This window comes from Osmerus eperlanus, chromosome 21, assembly GCF_963692335.1.
Source record: "Osmerus eperlanus chromosome 21, fOsmEpe2.1, whole genome shotgun sequence".
NCBI classification, from domain to species: Eukaryota; Metazoa; Chordata; class Actinopteri; order Osmeriformes; family Osmeridae; genus Osmerus; species Osmerus eperlanus.
Genome location: NC_085038.1, coordinates 6,147,228 through 6,167,789, shown reverse-complemented (window position 1 = coordinate 6,167,789; position 20,562 = coordinate 6,147,228). Strand labels below are relative to the sequence as shown.

Genomic DNA, 20,562 nt, shown 5'->3' with positions numbered 1-20,562 from the left:
TTCGTGGCACCAGTGTGCACAGTGATACCTATGGCTACGGGGTAAGGGGGTTGATGTGTGTCACAGCCTAGTGCCACTGAAAGAGCAGGAACCCCTTAAGAGACATGGTAAATGTCTTCAAATTAAGGCCTCTATGATTCATGAGTAGGCAGTAAATGTAATGACAGCCTCAGTTGACAGTGTTCAACGGTCCTGATGGTTTTTGTGTCAAAGTGTTATATACTATATGACTACCCAAGGAGCACCCAGATATTCCAAAAAACACAACCGACAAAACAGCCAAGGCTAGGTTGCAACACCTTACAACCAGACTCACTTTGCCAGATGACCTATTTACTTATCCCATTGAAAAAATGTCTTTGAGTAAATACTACAGGATGTCAGGATTTATAATGTTGAATGTAATGATAGAACATAATACAATTTAATGCATTTGATCAGTTATTTATGTCTGCTTCCACTTAGATTTAACTGATGGTCTTAGACATGCATCACTAGTACTGTGGTGCACTGCCAAATAGCTTCACAGCATGGAGACCTGAGTGCGAATGTTAACCTCAAAGACTAACCCAATGGATTTCACACTTCAGGTAAAAATGGAAGCATTGCTTATATTCTGTCCATGCAGCACAGGAGACTGACAAGCAAAAAGGTACGGCACACAGTGTGATTATGAATGACTCCTTTTACATTTGAATGCTTGAATAAATGTTTTGTACAGAAATAGGATCACATTTGAGTATATCCAAATACTCACATATTTACTTGCATACTTTCCTATGATACCATTTAGCACATTGGTCTAACTGTGAGGGGAAAAACGTTATTTCCATATCATTTTCTTGGCTGTTCAGATTTTCAGTCCGTATCAAAAGTTGTCATCTCAAACAGGCTCTAACCAATCTACAAATGTGCAGACCTCCCAACAACAACCGGGACATGCACAGACCATTTTCTCAATCTCGATTTTAAACCAACGGCGTCACACTTTCCCAGTTCCAAGACATAAATGACTCTTTTATTTCAGTCTTGCTCCATCGGTGTGCTACTCTACTCATCAACTTGAGCACTCAGTCATTCGATCCCATTGGTGCCCCTTTGGGTGTCTCACTATGCATTAGTGAGGCCCTAGTGACGTAATTTGATGACCAGACACAGCTGCTCTGTGGTAGGTATTTTGAGAATAGGTTCTAAGATGGTTTGCTTGTCTTGGGTTTCCTTTTCCAATTAAGAAGGCTCTTCCTGTCCCCATCTACTGTACAGTAATACACTACCTTTGCCTCACACAAGTGGGAATGCTGGACTTTCAAAGATGCCTTTTGTTTTACAAATGTTTTGTGTTCATATTGTAGTGATAATGAGAAGGGTTTCTATTGCTCACCACTGCTTCTGCTGTGCAGGAATTCCCAGCAGACTAGGAAGGATATTTTGTTAAGCTTATTAGTAATTCAGCTGTGTTTATACAGGTGTGTTTGCGGTTATATTGTTAGTTATTATGATGCGGTCCATGTGAGGAATATTTTGGGGTTTTGGTAATGTCAACATTGGTTGTGAACACTGTTCTCTGTGATGAGGTATCTGCTTGAGCCCAGTATTTGAAATGTTACTAATCACCTCATCAAGACAAGTGTAATATATGACTACAGTCAATCTTCAAGGAGATGTTAGGAGTCTAGTCATCTCATCGCAAAGTTGCAACAATGTACAGAGCGTACCTTTTCTTACATTACTTTGAAATATGTATCTATCGTGGTGATGATGGGGAGACAATAATGTGCTTTACAAATGTAGGTTAAACAAAAATAGAGTAGACATACAAATACATATATATATATATTTTTTTTTAAGTACAGTCCCTACATAATGGGGTTACACAGTAGCCAAAGCAAAACCTTTTGATTGCGTACTCATGGGGCTGGCTTATTTGAATCTTTTCAGTGATGCTTTTCTCTCATGGTTTGTGCCATAGGCAGGATTATGTAGCAGTATAGGGGGATAAAGGGTAGTGGGGGGTATATTTAATGGACATACTAGGAGGATTTTCTGGGACGAGGGCAAAAGTTACCAGGCCCCTTATGTCAAATATAGCTCCGCCTTTTTTTTTAAACCATTGGCCGGCTCTTCAGGATAGGTTGATTCTCATTGGTGATTTTTTTGTCAACACACTGCAGCACGTCTCTTCCTTGTTGATGAGGACGGGTGAGGCTCGGTCGGTCTCGGGAAAAGGTAGAATTAATAGCCTATTTAAGATTTCTTGATAATCTTATCGACCCTGTTCTAAATCCACACATGGTCGTTCATACAAGCATTTAACCAGCTAGCATAAGTACATAACTATCAAGCTAGAGCAATTATTCATTCATTCTCAGTCAAAAGCTAGACGTGGCATCTGAGCTGCTGCTGTCTGAGCTGCAACTCAGCACGTTTGATAGCCAGCTAGCCAGCGTCTATTGTCTAGAAGTATTGTCTTATAATCATCTATTTAGATAGCTAGATTGCTGTTGCAACATTGTTTCAGATAAATGGAGCATCAGTTTGCTAACCAGCAAAAGTGGAAAGCTATCTACTGTAGCTAGCGTGCTAACTTCTGCACTTGCGGCAGTGCTAGCTAGCTATGCCACATTCTGCACGGATACGACTTGTTATTGGGTCATTTTCCAAACAAAGAAGATGATAGCTTCCTCTTCTACATTATGAATTAGTCGCCTTCATGGTGAACAGAGTGGTTTTTCAATAGTTTTCTTGCTAGTTGTTTGCTACGGTGAATTTAATGCCGATGGAAATGGCATCTTTAAAGGCAAAGGTTGGACTAAATAATGAAAGCAACTCCAAAGAGAGTGCAAGGACCAGCGCGAGCAGTCCCATATTAATAGCAGGAGCAGCATCACTGTCATTGAACAACAGGACATACACTCTCGATGACCTGGACACCATAGCCACAGTTGGTAAGCTTGCCACAACACTACACAAACAGTCCATTTCACTTCAAAGACAGGTTTTAGGTCAAGGTCACACCGTTGCTGGTTCACAAGCAGGTTCTGGAATCTAATGTACTATTTGATTCTCAATCCGTTTTTGACTGCTGGAAATGAAACTGGTGGAAAAGAAACTATCCCACAGAACATTCCCATAACTGGCCTTTTAGTGCTTTCCTTCATGACATTTTGAAAGATGGATTAAGTTATATCTACACTAGTCACACACTACCCAATGGTCTGCCATTTTGGACATATGTGTTGGTTGGTTTGTTGGTTCCGTAGTTTCTATAGGTTCCTATATGGTTCTTATAAGGACATGCAAACTAACATAGTTTTTAGGAGTTCTCAGTCCACACCCAAAACTGACACAATTGTTTAGGGAATGTCCCAGGAATGTGGAACAGCTGTAGCTACAGTGCTCACAGATTTCAAGAAATGTATCCATAGCCTTATGTCACTCATTCATTCAGGTTGTAAGTTCTAATCTTTTCATTGATATCAGAGTGATTGAGAGAGTAGGCTATGTGTATGTGAACTCACTTTAATCTGAGTTTAGAGGTGTGGAAGAGGATGGCATGAAGGATTATGCAGAACCAATATAGGTAGATTGATTTTACAATAGACGAGGAGAATAGTTATTGAAGAATCCATCTCATATTTAGCCTGTGGCCTAATTCTCATTATGTTAAGTGTATATGTTTATAGTATCTATCCAAGCCACCTGACTCGAGCGGTTAGGGAAGCGGGCTGGTAATCTGAAGGTTGCCAGTTCGATTCCCGGCCGTGCCAAATGACGTTGTGTCCTTGGGCAAGGCACTTCACCCTACTTGCCTCAGGGGAATGTCCCTGTACTTACTGTGAGTCGCTCTGGATAAGAGCGTCTGCTAAATGACTAAATGTAAAATGTAAATGTAAATCCAAGTATTTCAGTAATGCACTTGTTATAGTGACTATTCTCCTGTGAAATATTCAAACATCTACATCCAAGGGTAGTCTATTGGTCTAATTTATATAATGTCATTATTTTGCCCACACATGACATGGTGGGCCATTAAACCAATTCACTTCAGGACTTTGTGTATTTCTCAAGGTGTCATGTTTTTTAACTGCAAGTATTGTGAGCAATCCACTTGCAATATGGTTACATAATGTAAAATATACTATGGTTATTAGTATAGGTGGTTTTGATCACATTGCCTTTGCATCAGTGGTCAGAATGTAGGTACTTTGTAAATATTCCACCTGTAATATAGGGCCTGGTTATCACATCACACTGCTGTTAACGATAGCCTACCTACAGCAAAACATGATATTCTACTCGCAAAAATTCTTCAATGTAACTAAGATTGTCAGCATCTTAATCAATGATCAGTCTAGAAGGACCACTGTAAGCACACAGACACTATATCCGCACACAGACAACTTATTAATTAAACAGATACCTACAGGACATTTCCTAGCTACAAAGTTAACTTTCCGTCTTGGTTACCATGGTTATGTTGATTTATGGATTTGATTTGAGACTTCACATGTACAGAATCTATATTGCAAAGACCCAGACATTACATGGCTTTAACTCAATTAAATACAACGTACAACTGCAGTATAACCACCATACACCCACTGGAAAAGACCCCAGCCTTCTGTCCCTCTCCAGCAACCCTCTTAAGTTTTTTTTGTGCTGTCTGTGTCAACTAACTGGCCTTTTGAGTTGTTTTGCTTCTGCCAATCATAACTTACTAACTGAATAATTTACTGTGAAGTTGCTATTAGGATGGGAGTCAACTTGTAATGAACAAGAAGCTTTTCCACTTACTTGTAAGGGCTTGTGTCTGAAAGAGCCTTTTTGGCATCATGTCATGGGTGTAGTCCAGTCTGTGGTGAGTGTGCTAGGGAAGGTTTCCCCGACCAGAGAGCTACAAAACGACATGCTGAAGAAATCAGCAAAGGTTTACTAAAAGAAGTCGGACCTTTCGTTATGACAGTTCATATTTCAGCTATTTATGTCTATAACCCCATCATCTGACTTGTTTTAGTACATTTGAGGTCAGTTGAGAAGTCATCAAAACACAGGTAGCCTAACTGCTCCAGATGTGAGGTCTAAAGATGGTGGAATAGTAGCCTAAGTTAAGTATGCACTGTGGATGATACCATTTCCATGCTGTTGTGGAAAGCATAAAGCTTACAAGCACAGTATAAAAATCCAATTTGCAAAGCCTTTTGTCTGATGAGAGGGATTTAGGCATACTGCCTACAACAAATCAGTTAAAGCTCTAATCTTCCCACTGGGGTTGTTTAATAGTCATTGAAATGATTAGGCAATTCATCTTCCTGTGACATTTAGCCCAGACGCATGAAATATTTGGGGATAGGATCAGGGGAAAGTCGCTGCATCCAGGTAGTGGGTGCATGCTAATGCACAGGGTAGCAAGCACTGCTCCTGTCATACTGAATCTAGGCCTTGATCAAAAATTTAACATTTAGCGTTGTAGCCTATTTTCTTTCAAGCTCCCTGCAAATTTGAACAATTTGGTGATCTGAGCCCACCAAAAGGAATCTGCCTGTTACCGCCTGGAATCGAAGCGTTACAAATACAGTGCTTGTGGTTTTGTGGATCCAAGCCTTCGCTCTTGTACGGCAGATCTAGGTTTACAGGGAGTGACCCACTTAGGCTACTGAAAACCTGGATCACATGTTTGGATTAAATCAAATGGCCTTTTCTGTCTCACACCACTGGTTGTCATCTGATACACCAACTGAATAAAAAACCTCCCTGTATTTTGGTTGATTTGATTTGAGATTTTTGTTATTGTCTATTTCTGTCTCATTTATTTTCCACCTTGTTGAGAAATAGGCTTCAACATACTGTAGCCTTTCATGGGAAGAAGGCTTTTTTTTGGCTTAAATCCAGTCCAACCCTCGCTCGTGGTGTACAGCACAGCTCATACCTGGCTGTTGCTATCATCGAGTAATGACAGAGACAGCGACAGGCTTCACCTTTGTTTACTGCTGCGAGTAGATTTCCATGGAGACGCAGAGCGTTGTCAGACAAAGGTCCATTGTAGGTGGGAGAGCAAACACGTGAAAAGCCAGAATTCCATTAGACGGTTGCCCCATCAGGGCTCTGAGTCAGATTGACTACAGGTTTCAAGTTTGGTCACTGTTTTCGAAATAATACAGGAACTCTTGGTTCTGCTTCTCTCCAGTTTCCTATGTGGTATGTTATTGTCCTATGTTTTGATTCTAAATCTTAATTTCTGATTAAAGACATTATACTACTAGGTAATTCATTAAAAAATAACATTAAAAACCAAATAGTCTTTGTATTGCTTCTTTGTCCACTGTAATAACTAGTTTGCAAGGTAGGTCAGTAAAGTGATGGATGCTGGCAGGTTTGGACACAGTTGTGAATTAAAACATGAATCGACAAAGTATTAAAGCAGGCCCCATTCTCAGTTCTTAAACGAAACATGTGACGACACGAAATACCACTGGATTCCTCCAGTGTTCAGATATAACACAGAATATTAAAAAATCAAATGATGTTCTGGACCAGTACTATAGTATCAGACTGGCCTTTAATTTATCCTTAACCCTCTTCTGGGGCAGTCAGCTGTGCCTTGTTCATTACAGAGATGGACTGAACTCTCAGCCTTTCATTCTGTCTGCTCCGTAATGCATGGCAGCGAGTGTTTAGCCTGTCTGATTCCTATCAGCGGGCCATGTAACGAAGGTGCCCAGGATGCCAGTAATGGCCGCCCCTCTGTCTTCTCCCTGCAGGCACGGGCACGTTTGGTCGAGTGTTCCTCGTGAAGGACAAGAAGAGCAGGGCGTTTTACGCCCTCAAGCAGATGAAGATCCCCGACGTGATCCGCCTGAAGCAGGAACAGCACGTCCACAACGAGAAGGAGGTCCTGACCGAGGTCAACCACCCCTTCCTCATCAGGCTGTGAGTGGCCTCTTACCTACCCAACCCCCCCAAACCCTAGCAACAACCTGCAGCTCACTGCTAATGGAGCTGACAGACTGATAACGTTTTCAGCCCCATATCCAGTGTATCTTCCAGGCCTGGCATGCCACAGTGTTTTTCAATAGGCTCAATGCCCTAGGTAAACTGAGGAAACTCTTGCACTCGTTTTCCATCTCAACATGTCAACGCGGCTTCCCGACAAATATTTGTCTTTTATTGAACAGTCGTCTTGTTCATATTTGACAGAGAGAGGTTGTGTGTGTGAATGTCATGTTTATGTGTGTGTAGACTTGGTGTTTATGTGTGTGTGTGTGTTGGCTTCCAAGGTTCTGGACCCACCACGATGAGCGTTTCCTCTACATGCTGATGGACTACGTGCCTGGCGGCGAGCTGTTCAGCTACCTCCGGAGCCGGGGGCGCTTCAGCAACGCGGCCGGCATGTTCTACACGAGCGAGATCGTCTGCGCCATCGAATACCTCCACTCCAAGGAGATCGTCTACCGGGACCTGAAGCCGGAGAACATCCTGCTGGACGGAGAGGGACACATCCGCCTGACGGACTTCGGCTTCGCCAAGAAACTGTCGGACAGGTGCGCTCTCCCGGGATCTCGCAGAGGTCATATTTGTTTACTTTAGAGACAGGTCAGGTCCCTCGGACGGTCGTTATCCGTAGTGTTGTCATTCATTCGTTGTGCGAGCCCCAGACTTTTCTCCTCTCAATTCGACAGAAAGAATATGGAAGATTTTTGCCCCCTCCATCTGATCACTGTTTGGATTAGGCGTCCGTGAAAATTCTCATTACACATTCCTTCCTGAAGGGGAAACGACAGGGAAGCCTTTATCTAGAAGAAATCCTAAATTGGGATTGTGTTGCAAAACAAATGCACATATCAGATTGCTGTTTTGAATCAGAATGACTGTGGGAGCAAGTCTCTGGTGACCTTAGCTGAAATTGGAAAAGCTGTACTTGATTTCAAACGCTTTTGTGCGTCTGCAGTGCAGTATGCTGCAGTGTTTTTCAGAGAGCAGCCGGAGCACAACATGACCCCCCTGACATGTAAACATAATGGACTAAGATTACATTTTCCCCGGGCCCAGAGAGGAAAATAGATTTGGAGTAGATATCTCTCTGATGTGCGAGTGACCTACTTATTTAAAGGGAGGGCAATAGGACTGCCTTGAATGCAGTAGGAAGACAACTGGCTAGCCACCGGCGGTCCATTGTGTTTGCGTTCTGGAGAAAAGGTACCGTCCCCCGCTGCCGGTGTTGCCACAGCGCCCCCTGGCTGTGGAAGCGTCCGTCTTCAGGTCTGGTCTGAGGTGAGCTGCGTCCGCGGACAAAAACAGACAGCCGCGGCGCGCGACACGTTGGGATTCTAATGCGGCTGGCATTTTCCTGGCGGCGAGGCTTTGTCCTGGCCCACGTCCGCTCCGTCTTTCAAAGTCTGGAGATAAACACCCCAGGGACCTCGAGCCCTGCCTTTCAACAGACACTCATTTGCATACAAATGGCCATCTCCTAGGCAACTGACCACAAGGGTCATTATCCAGGTGATAGTCCGAGGCGGACAACAGAAACGGAGCCCTGTGAGTGAGTAGGCAGCACTTGGAAATCAGTGAGGAAACACAGAGGATCTTGGGTACTGTGGTCGTTTTTATAGCCACAAGCAAACATCAGCTGTTGGTTTTCCCTGAACATGATGTCACCCAGCCAGCGGTGTCAAATAACCACTAAAGACCCATCTGTTTGGCCTTCAGACCTTCCTATTGTCCAGTCCGTGGCTGCTACTCCAGAGATCCTGCTTCAAGCCCCCCCCCCCTCCCCGGCGGAGGGAGATCACTTTACCAAAGCGGGGTTGTCTTTCCCCTGTGGAGCGAGAGCTATACCTCTGGGAGTGCAGCATGTATGGAATGTGCAGACACCCCAGAGACGGCACACAGAGATGCTTCCTCATGGGGAGGAAGGCCAGGCTTGGAATGACCACTGTGGCCACAGCCAAGAGAAACTCCCTGACCTAGTGTGTGTGTGTGTGTGTGTGTGTGTGTGTGTGTGTGTGTGTGTGTGTGTGTGTGTGTGTGTGTGTAGTGGATGGGGCTGCGGGAGGGGGGATGTTGGATGTATCACAAGGTGAAACCAGTGTACAGGCTATATGAAGGCTTATCTTTGTTTCCCTCTTTGCGCTCCTCTGTCAGTGGTTTCTGTGCGTTCTTGAGGCGTGTGCATCGCTCGGGAGCATGTCTCCGTCGAGCACGTGAGCAGCCACTGTGTAGAAAGACAGTCAAACTGTGTGCCTTGCCTGACACAATGTATTACTTGGTAAACAATCGTGTTTTTTTCTGTTTTCATTTCCCTCTCTCTCTCTCTCTCTCTCTCTCTCTCTCTCTCTCTCTCTCTCTCTCTCTCTCTCTCTCTCTCTCTCTCTCTCTCTCTCTCTCTCTCTCTCTCTCTCTCTCTCTCTCTCTCTCTCTCTCTCTCTCTCTCTCTCTCTCTCTCTCTCTCTCTATCGCTCTATCTCTCTCGCTCTGCTTCCATCTGTTACCCACCTTTTTCATTCACTCTCCCCTTTCCGACTCACCTCTCAAAACACTTGTTCCTTTCTCTTTCTCTCCTCCTGTTCCTCCCTTCCCCAGGACATGGACCCTATGTGGCACCCCGGAGTACCTGGCCCCTGAAGTCATCCAGAGCAAAGGTCACGGCCGGGCAGTCGACTGGTGGGCCCTGGGAATCCTCATCTTTGAAATGCTGGCTGGGTGAGTCCCTGTCTACCATCGTGTTCCTGGCCCACACACCAGGGGGCGATATCCTCCACTGGACTGACTGAGGCAAGAGTTTCGGGAAGGGAGCATGGGAGACTGTTTGTTGACAATGGTTAGGATTCAAGAGAAGAAGTAGTGTCTCAGACCAGTACTGTTTGCAGTGTGTGGGTAGTGTTTGCAGGGGGAGCGTGTTGCTATGTAGACCAGCTATAGTTGACATAATGGATTTCCATCCTCAATGGGCCAAAATCCCCAGAGTAGACAGTGTGAGCTTTGAGGCTGGAGGCCTGAGTGATTAAAGAAAGGTTACAGAGTACTCCTGAGGCAACCTGGGGGTTTGATGTCTGCTGTTTGGTGTGGCAGGTCAGTATCATCACAAACTGTGCTGCCCTGAGCTACTTGGTACAATACTTGGTATACTTGGTACCATAGTTTGTACTGTACGTTCTCTAGCAAGGAACCCTAAGGCCTGCCAGTCGCCCAATGTAGATGGATGGAAATAGTCTTTAATTCATTACTGTCCATAATCTCAGTATCCACCAGTCATCCCCAAGCAGACCATTATTAGATGAGCAGTGTCAGCCATCATGGCCTCCTCATCACCATGTTGCTGAATCCGGTTGAGACACGAGCCAGGCTTAACATCATTTTAACAAGTCATCTTCCAACTTATGTCAGCTATTTGTGAGTTGTGCATATTTGGAGCGAGGGGATTTTTTTTTTTAAATCAGTTACGGTGGGTTGAAACCGTATGACCATTGATTTTTCTCTGAGAGGCAGTTTGGTTGTCGTTGGTGATCTGTGGGCAAGACCTTTCGGGGCCATTGCTTGTCAAATAAACAGGGCTATACAAACAAAGTTGGATTTGATTGGATGGAAAACCAGTGGTGAAGCTCGTCAGTGGCCTTCCCATCCTGCACCTGGGCCCCGGCTCCTCCGCTCAGCTCTCCTTAACGCACTAGTTGAAGGTTTTAGTGGCCTTCAAATGGGGAGGAAAAATGTGACCTTCTCCAGCCTTCATCAGGCTGCCTTTTGAAGTGAGGGCTCCTGACAGGGATGTTTTTGGGCCCCGGCGGTTAGCTCGAGCCGTCCTGGGAGGGGCTCCCTGCTCCAGAAGACAAGGGCTCCCTTCAGGACAACGCTCTCCTTCTCTGGCCTGTTTCTGTCAAAGGTCCCGGGGCTTCCGCGCTTAAAGAATGTAGCGGGGACTTCAGAAAGTTAAGGACCACTCAGCCCCACCAACCCCCACCATAAAGTGAAGGGTGGAAAAACATCCTCCCCCGGTTCCTGACTCCTGGGGCGGAGGGAAGGGGGGGGGGGGGGGGGGACAAGGTCACCTGTAATCTCCACGCATGGTGTTCCTGTAGATAATCTTGTCTGGAGGGGAAGAGCTCTGCGTAATTAAAGTCATGGAAACCCTCTGGGCGTGTGTGTGTGCTTTGCCACTCATGCCCAGCCTACTACTGTGTAGGCAAACCTTACTGGGATTACCTTAGCTTAATGTACAGTTAGCCGTGTGGCCTATTCATATTGTGCCAGTTGATTAAATCTTTTTTATGAACTGCCTCCCCACTCCTCCCTATCCCCCAGTGGAATATTGGCCCCACCTCAGGTATTGCATAAATCCTCTCATTCCTGTTACGCAACACAAAGAGTGGTACTCTCTCCGTTCATCTTAGTCTACCTGTAGGTCTGGAGGAAGCAGGAATGGCCCCTACACCCTCACCTCCCTCTCTCTTCCCCAGCCCCACCCTCACCCCCACCTCCCTCTCTCTTCCCCAGCCCCACCTCCCTCTCTCTTCCCCAGCCCCACCCCACCCTCACCCTCACCTCCCTCTCTCTTCCCCAGCCCCACCCTCACCCCCACCTCCCTCTCTCTTCCCCAGCCCCACCTCCCTCTCTCTTCCCCAGCCCCACCCCACCCTCACCCTCACCTCCCTCTCTCTTCCCCAGCCCCACCCCACCCTCACCCTCACCTCCCTCTCTCTTCCCCAGCCCCACCCTCACCCCCACCTCCCTCTCTCTTCCCCAGCCCCACCTCCCTCTCTCTTCCCCAGCCCCACCCCACCCTCACCCTCACCTCCCTCTCTCTTCCCCAGCCCCACCCCACCCTCACCCTCACCTCCCTCTCTCTTCCCCAGCCCCACCCTACCCTCACCCCCACCTCCCTCTCTCTTCCCCAGCCCCACCTCCCTCTCTCTTCCCCAGCCCCACCTCCCTCTCTCTTCCCCAGCCCCACCTCCCTCTCTCTTCCCCAGCCCCACCCCCACCTCCCTCTCTCTTCCCCAGCCCCACCCTCACCCCCACCTCCCTCTCTCTTCCCCAGCCCCACCCCCACCTCCCTCTCTCTTCCCCAGCCCCACCCCCACCTCCCTCTCTCTTCCCCACCTCCCTCTCTCTTCCCCAGCCCCACCCTCACCCCCACCTCCCTCCCTGCCTGGCTAGCCTCCTCCAGGCACAGGAGGCTCCAACTGGACAGCTCCGTGCTGATTCATCACTATGCTTGGCTGTGCTCTAATCCCCCCTCTCCTCCCATACGTCCAGCCAGAATCTGCTCCCCACATTCACAGACTCCTGTATCTCCTCAGGCCTCTCCCAGGCATGCTAAAGTCATTACATGTCACAGAGGGAAGGTCTGTTTGGGGCTTCCACCAAACGCCAGGGCCAGAGCCTGCTCGGCGACGCACTGGTTCCTTTCTTCCTGCTGTTAGCTGTCTCTGGTGGGTGACACCGTGGACTGAAGCAGGCTGCCATGCTGGTGACGTGAGGCGGATCTGAGGCTGCGTCTTATCTGTCAGCGTCGGAAAAAAACAATCCCAGTTTTCCCCAGTCCAATCCAGCTCCCCCCAATGGAGCTGTGACACATTTTGCTCATGGGTCCGTGCGTGAAATTCTCTGATTCGGCAGTTCTCACCCAAGCCCCCAGACCCCCAGACCCCCATCCCACCCTGACTCCCTTCTGACTGGCCTAGGCACTGGCAGCTCTTGTGACAAACTGGTCCGATTATCCGCCTGTCTGCTCCATGGGTAATGCATTTAGGCTGGTCTATTATGTAACGGCTGGGGTAATGGCTTGTCCAGGCCAGTGGGAGAGGAGTGGAGAGCTGGGAAATCACTCAGCCAAACCCGGAGAGTCAACAGAGTGGAGCGCAGACACAGGCCCCTGTGCCACCTCGTCTTACACACACACACACACGCGCCTGCGACTGGAATGCGTTTGGGTGAACATCGAGAGGAAGTGACCGTCAGAGGGAGGTCCAGCTGTTTAGGCCCAGACAAAACTGTGTATCCTACACCGTAACACCCTCGAATTCCTGTGGGTCAGCTTACATGTTGATTTGGTTTGGAAAAGCCTCACTTGGTCCAAACATTTGGAAAAAAGTTGAGAGCGTAGATATATTATTTTATGCTCCCCTTCACTCTTTTTTGTGTTTTTTTTGTTGTTGTTGCAGTTACCCGCCATTTTTTGACGACAATCCCTTTGGCATCTACCAGAAAATCCTGTCGGGGAAGCTGGAGTTCCCTCGGCATCTGGATTTCTACGTCAAGTAAGCTCAGGGGAAATGAAGCGTCGGACCCTTTGTCATGTCGAGTGCCGTCATGCGTTGGCCTCACCCAGACCCAGCGTGTGTGTGTGTTGTGAGTTTGTCTATGTCTTGTTGTGTGTGTGTCCACCAACTTGAGTGTCACTCTTTGTTTTGTTTTTCGACTACCGGGGCAATTAGCTCCCTGGAGGCGCTGAAGGAGGTAGGTGGACGTGTGGTCACTAATGACACACCCAGCTGATTAGTACTTGTTCGCCAGCCATCCCACCGGCCATTACGACAGCGGGGAGGGGGAGGGGGGGGAGAATGTGGGAGATTACAGGCTTAAGGGAGGGCTTGTGTGCACTCAATCTGGCCTGACAGTGGCCCAGGAGAACACACACACACACACTGCTAACACTGAATAGAGACTCACATGTCTCAGTCATCGATCTCTTGGTCAGCCCACTCAATTTACACGTACAGTATATATTTCCAGCACATATATCCCGTTTTTTTCGTCTCATCTATCAACAAGAGCAGGACTGTCCCAAGCGGTAGTGCAGGGTGTGCAGAGTGTAATGTGTAATGTGCGCCCCAGACTACAGCATAGAGCCAAATGCATTCATATCCTTTACACACTAAAACACAAACAGTGTCTTGGGATATCGGCGACTTCTGGGAGAAAAGTCTATTTCCATGTATATCAGACACCAGAAGTGGTGACTGTTAGCAAGGATGGGATTTTGACACAGAAGTGAACCTGAGAAAAATGTTCATTGTCAATATTGGAACGGTGTATTTCTGAGACCACAGACAGCTCATTCCCCCGTGAGGAATGGCACCTTTGTTGAAAGCCTTCGCTCTTGTCATGATGTGTTGCATTCGGAAAAGTTACAGTCTTTCATTTTAAAAGCCCTGTGAATCACCCACCTCCTCCCCAGTTTATGGTGTGTCCGCACTAGCACCCTTAACAGCTTTTGGAAAGTATTTTTCCACGTCTTCCTCAATTAAAAAAAGCGTCAGAGAACGTTGTTGTGATGCACCGCGCGTTCACCCATGACACCTTTACAGGCCATCGAGGGTTAGCTAGCACTAACGTGAAGCATTCGTCTTGCTGACAGGTTTGGGAAATAACTTAAGGTTTTGATAAAGTTCCATAAGCTCACCATATTTTTATTTTTTTCTTTGCGTTTGTGCGTGCTCTGTTTTATGTTCCAGGGACCTCATCAAGAAGTTCCTCGTCATCGACAAGGCCAGACGGCTAGGCAATATGAAGGTGAGTCGATAAGCCTGACTCATCACCCCCCCCACACACACCCCCTGGCCTCTGAGAAGTTGTGCTTTGCTTTCTTTACACTCTTAGCAGGTTTCTGGCCGTTTGACGTCACAGACTAAATAGCAAAGACGGCCTAGAGAGGGACTGAATGTTTGCATTTGTTTTCAATTAGTAGGATGCACAAGAGTAGCTGATGTCAAGAGAGCTTGACCCTGAAAAAGAGTAGGGCAGGAGGGTGAGTTCACCGTTAGTAAAGTCAATTCTGAAGTAAATCAGACGGCACGTGCTAGTGCCGTGCGTCGCGTCGCCGGTATGGGAAAAGAAACTGTTGCTTACAAGAACGTTCTTTTTGTTAGCCATGACAGGATGCAGAGTTGAAGGGTTACGACCTACCAGTCTTTGGGTGAAGAACACTGAACTTGCCTTCACACAGCAGCATGGAGTCTGGACATGGCAGCAACAGACTCTCAGCATAACGTCAAGTTTCTGCGATGTGACAGAATCTCCTTTTCACATGTATGATGTGTTTGCTCTGGGTTCCATTCGAACGATAAGCAGATGAAGTGTTAGCTGTCTCCCCCCCAGTCCTAAACACTTTCAGAAGTCGATAGGAAACGTGATAAATGGGTCCGCTGTGTGTGGCAAGTCCCTCCGGATTCCCACAGGCTTGGCTTCACCAGTGATCCACTTCAGATGGGACTAGAGGGATGAAGAATGCTGTGTTTATCCGGCGTGGGCTTTGTTGTCATCTGCCATGTTATGATTCACCAATGAGAAGGAGCCTGTGCCGCTGCCATTGATCGTCAGGCTGCAGGACATCCTAGTGTTTTGAATTACACGGCCAGCATGCTGAGAGCATAAAAGCCCCTTCTTCCCAATGAGACAAATTCCACTAAGCAGCATCATTTAATTGACATAATCCTTGTCATGGTGTTATTGACTTATGCATGTGTTGTGAGTCTGTGTTTTTTTGTCTTGGTGGGAGGGGGGGTGGGGGGGGCAACACCCAGTTTCCAACATCCAGATGATTTATCTAGCTGCGTGTTTCTGTCTGTATACAGATGAAGAATACAAGTGCAATGAGAGGAATTTCACGATGAGAAGGACTAAAACAAGATGAAACTTTGCTAGTTTTGTGTGTTTTATTCTGAAATGCAAAGTGATTTCTTCTCTTTCAGAATGGAGCAGATGATGTGAAGAAACACAGGTGGTTCAAAACTGTCGACTGGGAGGCCGTGCCCCTGAGAAAACTCAAGGTTTGTCCCTGCAGCACGGAATTTTGTCCTAAAGCAGTGTAGCGTAAAAACAAGATTTTTTTTTCCCTTGACAAATAACATTTACACCTCCCATTCTTCTCTGTCAGCCTCCTGTAGTTCCCAAGGTAACCCACGACGGTGACACGTCCAACTTTGATGCCTACCCAGAGGAGGAATGGAAGAAAGACGCACCTGTGCCTGAGAAGGATTTAGAGATCTTCAAGAACTTCTAATTTGCACTGGACTTGAGGTGTGAGATATCTACCAGAGAGGGGCTATGGAGCAGTTGTCCCAGAACCTGATGCTGGAGAAAAAGGCTTACCTGAAAAGAACTTCAAACACCTGATGCATTGAATACGAAATATCGATAGCATCAAATGTAGCGAGAACTGTCGCCTTGTGATTACCCGTTTTTATTTCTCTTGAACAGAAACCTCAGTTGGGATTTCTGTTGTTTCTCTGAGCCTTCTTAGATTATGCAAAAAAGTTACGACAAAAATGGTCCCTTTTCAACCAAAGGATACTGTTACCGAAGATTATGTTTAAAATATAAACAATCAGGGTTTTTTTCTTTTTACAGCATTATGGTTACTAAATTCTGTTGGGTTAAAACTGTTGTGTTTAGAACTTTTGCAACTCAACGCTGCGTGCAATCCAAAAAGGATAACTTAATCAATATTTAAAATGTACATAGATGTCATTACGGGATTATATCCTGCAAGGTAGCTTGCCAGATTCTACAGGATGTGTTAATGGGCGTGACAAACTTTGTAACTGTTGACTGGCCGGTCTTCTCACCTATCAACTACCTATGTCTGACCAGGCCAGAAGCACTTGTGAAAAGGTGCCTTACAATAAGGTTTGACGAACATGACGCGTCTTTTACTTCGACGTGAAATCTGGCAGCTCTTTTGTCAGCTATTTATGATGAACTCACTGCATCTACTGTATGTACTGTAGAGGTGTGGCATTGAACATTTGACTGTTAGTGTATGTAGAGTTAGTTAGTGTAGAGAGCAGGAGCCTGCAGTAATTTTCCTGCAGCCTCCTCATTGTCTTCCCTCCTGTTATCATAATAGCACACTGTCCACTAGCCCTGAGGGGAACCTGTATATGCATTAGTAGGTCACTCATTGTAGGTCGTGTCCATGTAGTATAAAAGTTGTGAATACAGATGTTAAACTGTTTTTTTGTACACCCTCAGTAGGTGTCTGTAGTCTCAGACCAGTGTTTAGGAAGTCACTTCCGAACAGCAAACTCCCAAAGTCTTTGTTAGTTTTCCTCTCTGTTGAACAGGACATATCTTATTGCAAGATACAAATGCTATAACGATAGCTATTGTCCCCCCTTGTTCTAACAATACTTGTAACTTCAACTTTATAGTAGTTCATTTTAGGGGAAGTATTTCCCAGAGAACACTACTCCTTTACAATGCCTTGACAAGCCTGATGTTTTTGGTGTTTTATAGGTTCTGAAGGAAAGGAAAAAGTGGAACATTCAGTCTCTCGATTGTTTGTCCAGTCAATTGGTGTAATTTTGCACAATGTGTGTATTGTTTGTTATTTTTTATCACTTTAGTTCTGTGTGGTTCTCCAAGGAATTTACTTTATAATTCTCAGCCTTTGCCTTTGCCCTGGCCTTTTTATATTTTCTAATGGATTTTTTTGGTTGCATTGGTATAATCCTATAAAGTTTTGTACTGGTCAAGAATGCCTTTACATACCCCCTACTGATTATTAACTTAACTCTGGAACTTGCAACAACAACAAAAATGTCAGAATGTATTGCTACTCTTTCAACATTTTGAGGTACAGATAGAAGAGGCACACAACCTGAAATAAACACATCTTTTCAGCTGACTGCTGTACATTTCCGATCGCATTTTCTCCTTATGTCCATATTGATAGATATTTGTATGCAAACAAGATGCTGGTGCTGAAGTATGCCTCTTGCTAGCTGTGTGCTCTCAAATGACAAGACCTTTTAGCTGTTATATCAATAGAAATAATCTGCCAACCTCACTTTAAAATTCATCCCAGTCTGCATCTTTAGGTTAATAATGTCTTCAGAAGACTGCGGGTGAGATAATTGATTTCATGCCTTAATTTCCTCCCAAAGAAGTACATTCTCAAATTAATCTAATGGTATAATTTGCTCATATGGAGGTAACATGAATCAGCCTTATTTGCAGAGAGCGCCATGATGTTTACAATGGAAAGTGACTCATATTTAGTCTGGAGCCCCTGCTTGTGATCCTGCTGTGTGATGACATCCAGGGCTGCTCTGGAGATGAGGACCAGCGCAGCCCTAATAGTTGAGCTAATGAATCCCTTATGATCTGCCTCAGTTCCTTAGAGGCTCAGTCTGTCTGCACTCCACAGTGCATCGGAGGAAAGCAGGGAATGTGCTGCGGTGGTGGGTTGTGTTTAAGAGTACAGCACACACCAGTCCTCCTTAGCACATCCACCCCCCCCCCGTGCCGTCTCCTGCGTGTTTGTGTGTTTGGTGTGTGTATGGAAAGTCTTGTACACGCGTGCGTCTGTTGTTGATGAGCATGTGGTGAAGTGAAGGGAGAGGTGTAACAATAACAGATGGATAAGGTTTACATTGTAATGCTGTAGAAAGTGCACAAAAAGCTCATTTTGCCCTTGTCGTTTGCCCCTGGATTGCAATTTTGTTCAGGTGTGGTTCAGATTTAATCAACTACCTAACAAACACAGAAAGCCTCTGCAGTTTAACATGATATTCAAGCAATTAAACCCTGTAGCACGAAAACAGCTAGTAGGTTAATCCCAATCTAGTTGAAATGCCTTTAAGTGAAGGAAATTGTAAATTGTAGTAGCACCTTTCTATCATTTACAATTTTGGCAGACCCGAAAACATGACTTACAGTTAACCCCTTCACTCCCTGTTGAAAGGAGGTGCCCCACCCCAGTCAAACAACAAGCCATCGCCTTTTAACCAACGCTGCAACCCCTTAATGAGAAGCTGAGATGCTTCCAGAAGCACTTAAAGTACATTTTGGGACATGGGAGATGTTGCCTGTCATCAGTTCAGAGCTGTGATGTACCACACCCCTCCCAAGAGGCGCTAACAACATCTCACTTGCCCACCTCGACCTTCCATGTTCACCCAACACACATGACCACTGACCGCGGACAAAGTTTCTCACTCTGAATGTTGGCATATTGGAGAACAGTGTAACCGTGGGTTTGTGAGGCTAGAAGTAGAAAACACGTCTGTTTACTGAACAAGAATATCTTAGACTAAGTCGACTTGTGACGAATCCAGCCAATGATCCTAATTAGGAGGGACTTGGTACTGGCACGAAGCATGGATCACTTTGATTTGAGGGGGAGATGGAGTCTGGGTCAGGCCGGTAGCCAGCGGGGTTAATGTCCTAGGATGAAGGGAGGGATTTAATGCACACACATGCACATGCTGAAATTCCATCTCATGTGTTGCATGACAATCTCTAAACCTCACAAGCAGTGTCATTTTTGAAAGATCGTATTCGACTATGCTGTTTTGTTTCACCTAAAATAATATGCACATCAATGTCTGTTTTGTTTGTTATTCCATGTTAGGTTAAAATGTGACAAAACTGCAAGTAGGGCCTACATGTATGTGACCATAAATATTTTGGTCTGGTTCCATAGTAACATTGAAGGATGTCATACAAAAACATTCTTTTAAACTGAGAGGTGTGTGTGTGAGAGAGAGAGAGAGAGAGAGAGAGAGAGAGAGAGAGAGAGAGAGAGAGAGAGAGAGAGAGAGAGAGAGAGAGAGAAGAGAGAGAGAGAGAGAGAGAGGTGCATTTGTGCATGTTTGAACTATTTTGCTCAAACTCTTCCACTAGTAAATGGATACATATGCTTCACACACACCATCCATCAACACAGCAGCTGAACAGCTGGAGGTGATTGAGCGTTTCACAAAGCTCTGTCCCTAAGCTTGGAGTCAGTCCTCTGGTGACGGCCCATATTGCACTGCTTCGTCTGGAACTCTTATCATTCGCATCCGCAAAATACCTCACGTATTCCCACATATTGTAGAACTTCTGTACAGCTGATTGATTATTTTCATTAGTTTGACTCAGGCAGCACTTTAGAAAGGTTTAATCGTTTTGGCATGCACATTGCAAGCTAATCAAGTTTCGCCTTTTAACCTATTGACACCGAATGAACGTTCTGCTGGTGCTTTGGCGCTCGTATGCACTGAACTGTTCTGCATGATGGGGGTTTATCTCCTGAAGACATTTTTTGGCTCTGATAAAGGAAATATTTAACACAGACTGATGGCTGTAAGACAAGAGGAAAGTGAACCCTCCTCCTGGCAGAGGCAGGTCCGAACACAGCAGGCTCTTCCCCACAATCTCGCTCACTCTTTTTCACCAGGCGTTGGTCACCTCTGAACTTTCATAGATAAATTCAGATTAATGGCACTCAGCCCTGTATAATTTAATGCGATGAGTTTTTTTTCTCCAAAAGAAGTCCATTTTCGGGAGCAAGCTAGGACAGGATTGTCAAACAGATTTCATTCTCTTTACGGTTGCACAATCACTTGGGATATTCAAATCATGCTCAGAATCACAGCATCTGCTCGTCCACCCTCTATCATTTATGAGTCATGAATATATGAAAATATACTCGAGACTAGAAAGCAAAAACGGCATTATCATGGAAAGCAGCAGTGTCAGTCATTACATGCAGTATGAAAACTCAAAACTCATTGTTGTGAGTCTAGGCCGACTGATTCTTGTTTTTTTTTAGTCCAACGCTTCTCCCTGTCATCACCC

The 20,562-nt window shown here is 45.7% G+C and overlaps 1 protein-coding gene across 1 annotated transcript; it reads left to right on the top strand.

The window, feature by feature from the left end:
* The first annotated feature begins 2,168 nt into the window (after positions 1 to 2,168).
* Positions 2,169 to 17,623, top strand: prkx (protein kinase X-linked). Its single transcript, XM_062446795.1, has 8 exons — positions 2,169 to 2,945; positions 6,759 to 6,927; positions 7,275 to 7,538; positions 9,580 to 9,699; positions 13,158 to 13,253; positions 14,451 to 14,508; positions 15,687 to 15,764; positions 15,872 to 17,623. Exons 1-8 carry the CDS (start codon positions 2,771 to 2,773, stop codon positions 15,995 to 15,997), a joined length of 1,086 nt encoding a protein of 361 aa, XP_062302779.1. The 5' UTR covers positions 2,169 to 2,770; the 3' UTR covers positions 15,998 to 17,623.
* Positions 17,624 to 20,562: the final 2,939 nt, after the last annotated feature.

Excerpts from the sequence above, each read along its gene's own strand:
- prkx (XM_062446795.1), top strand. The coding sequence starts at position 2,771 with ATGCCGATGGAAATGGCATCTTTAAAGGCAAAGGTTGGACTAAATAAT. Across the intron at positions 14,509-15,686 it reads GACGGCTAGGCAATATGAAG|AATGGAGCAGATGATGTGAA; the intron begins GTGAGTCGATAA and ends CTTCTCTTTCAG. Across the intron at positions 15,765-15,871 it reads TGCCCCTGAGAAAACTCAAG|CCTCCTGTAGTTCCCAAGGT; the intron begins GTTTGTCCCTGC and ends CTTCTCTGTCAG.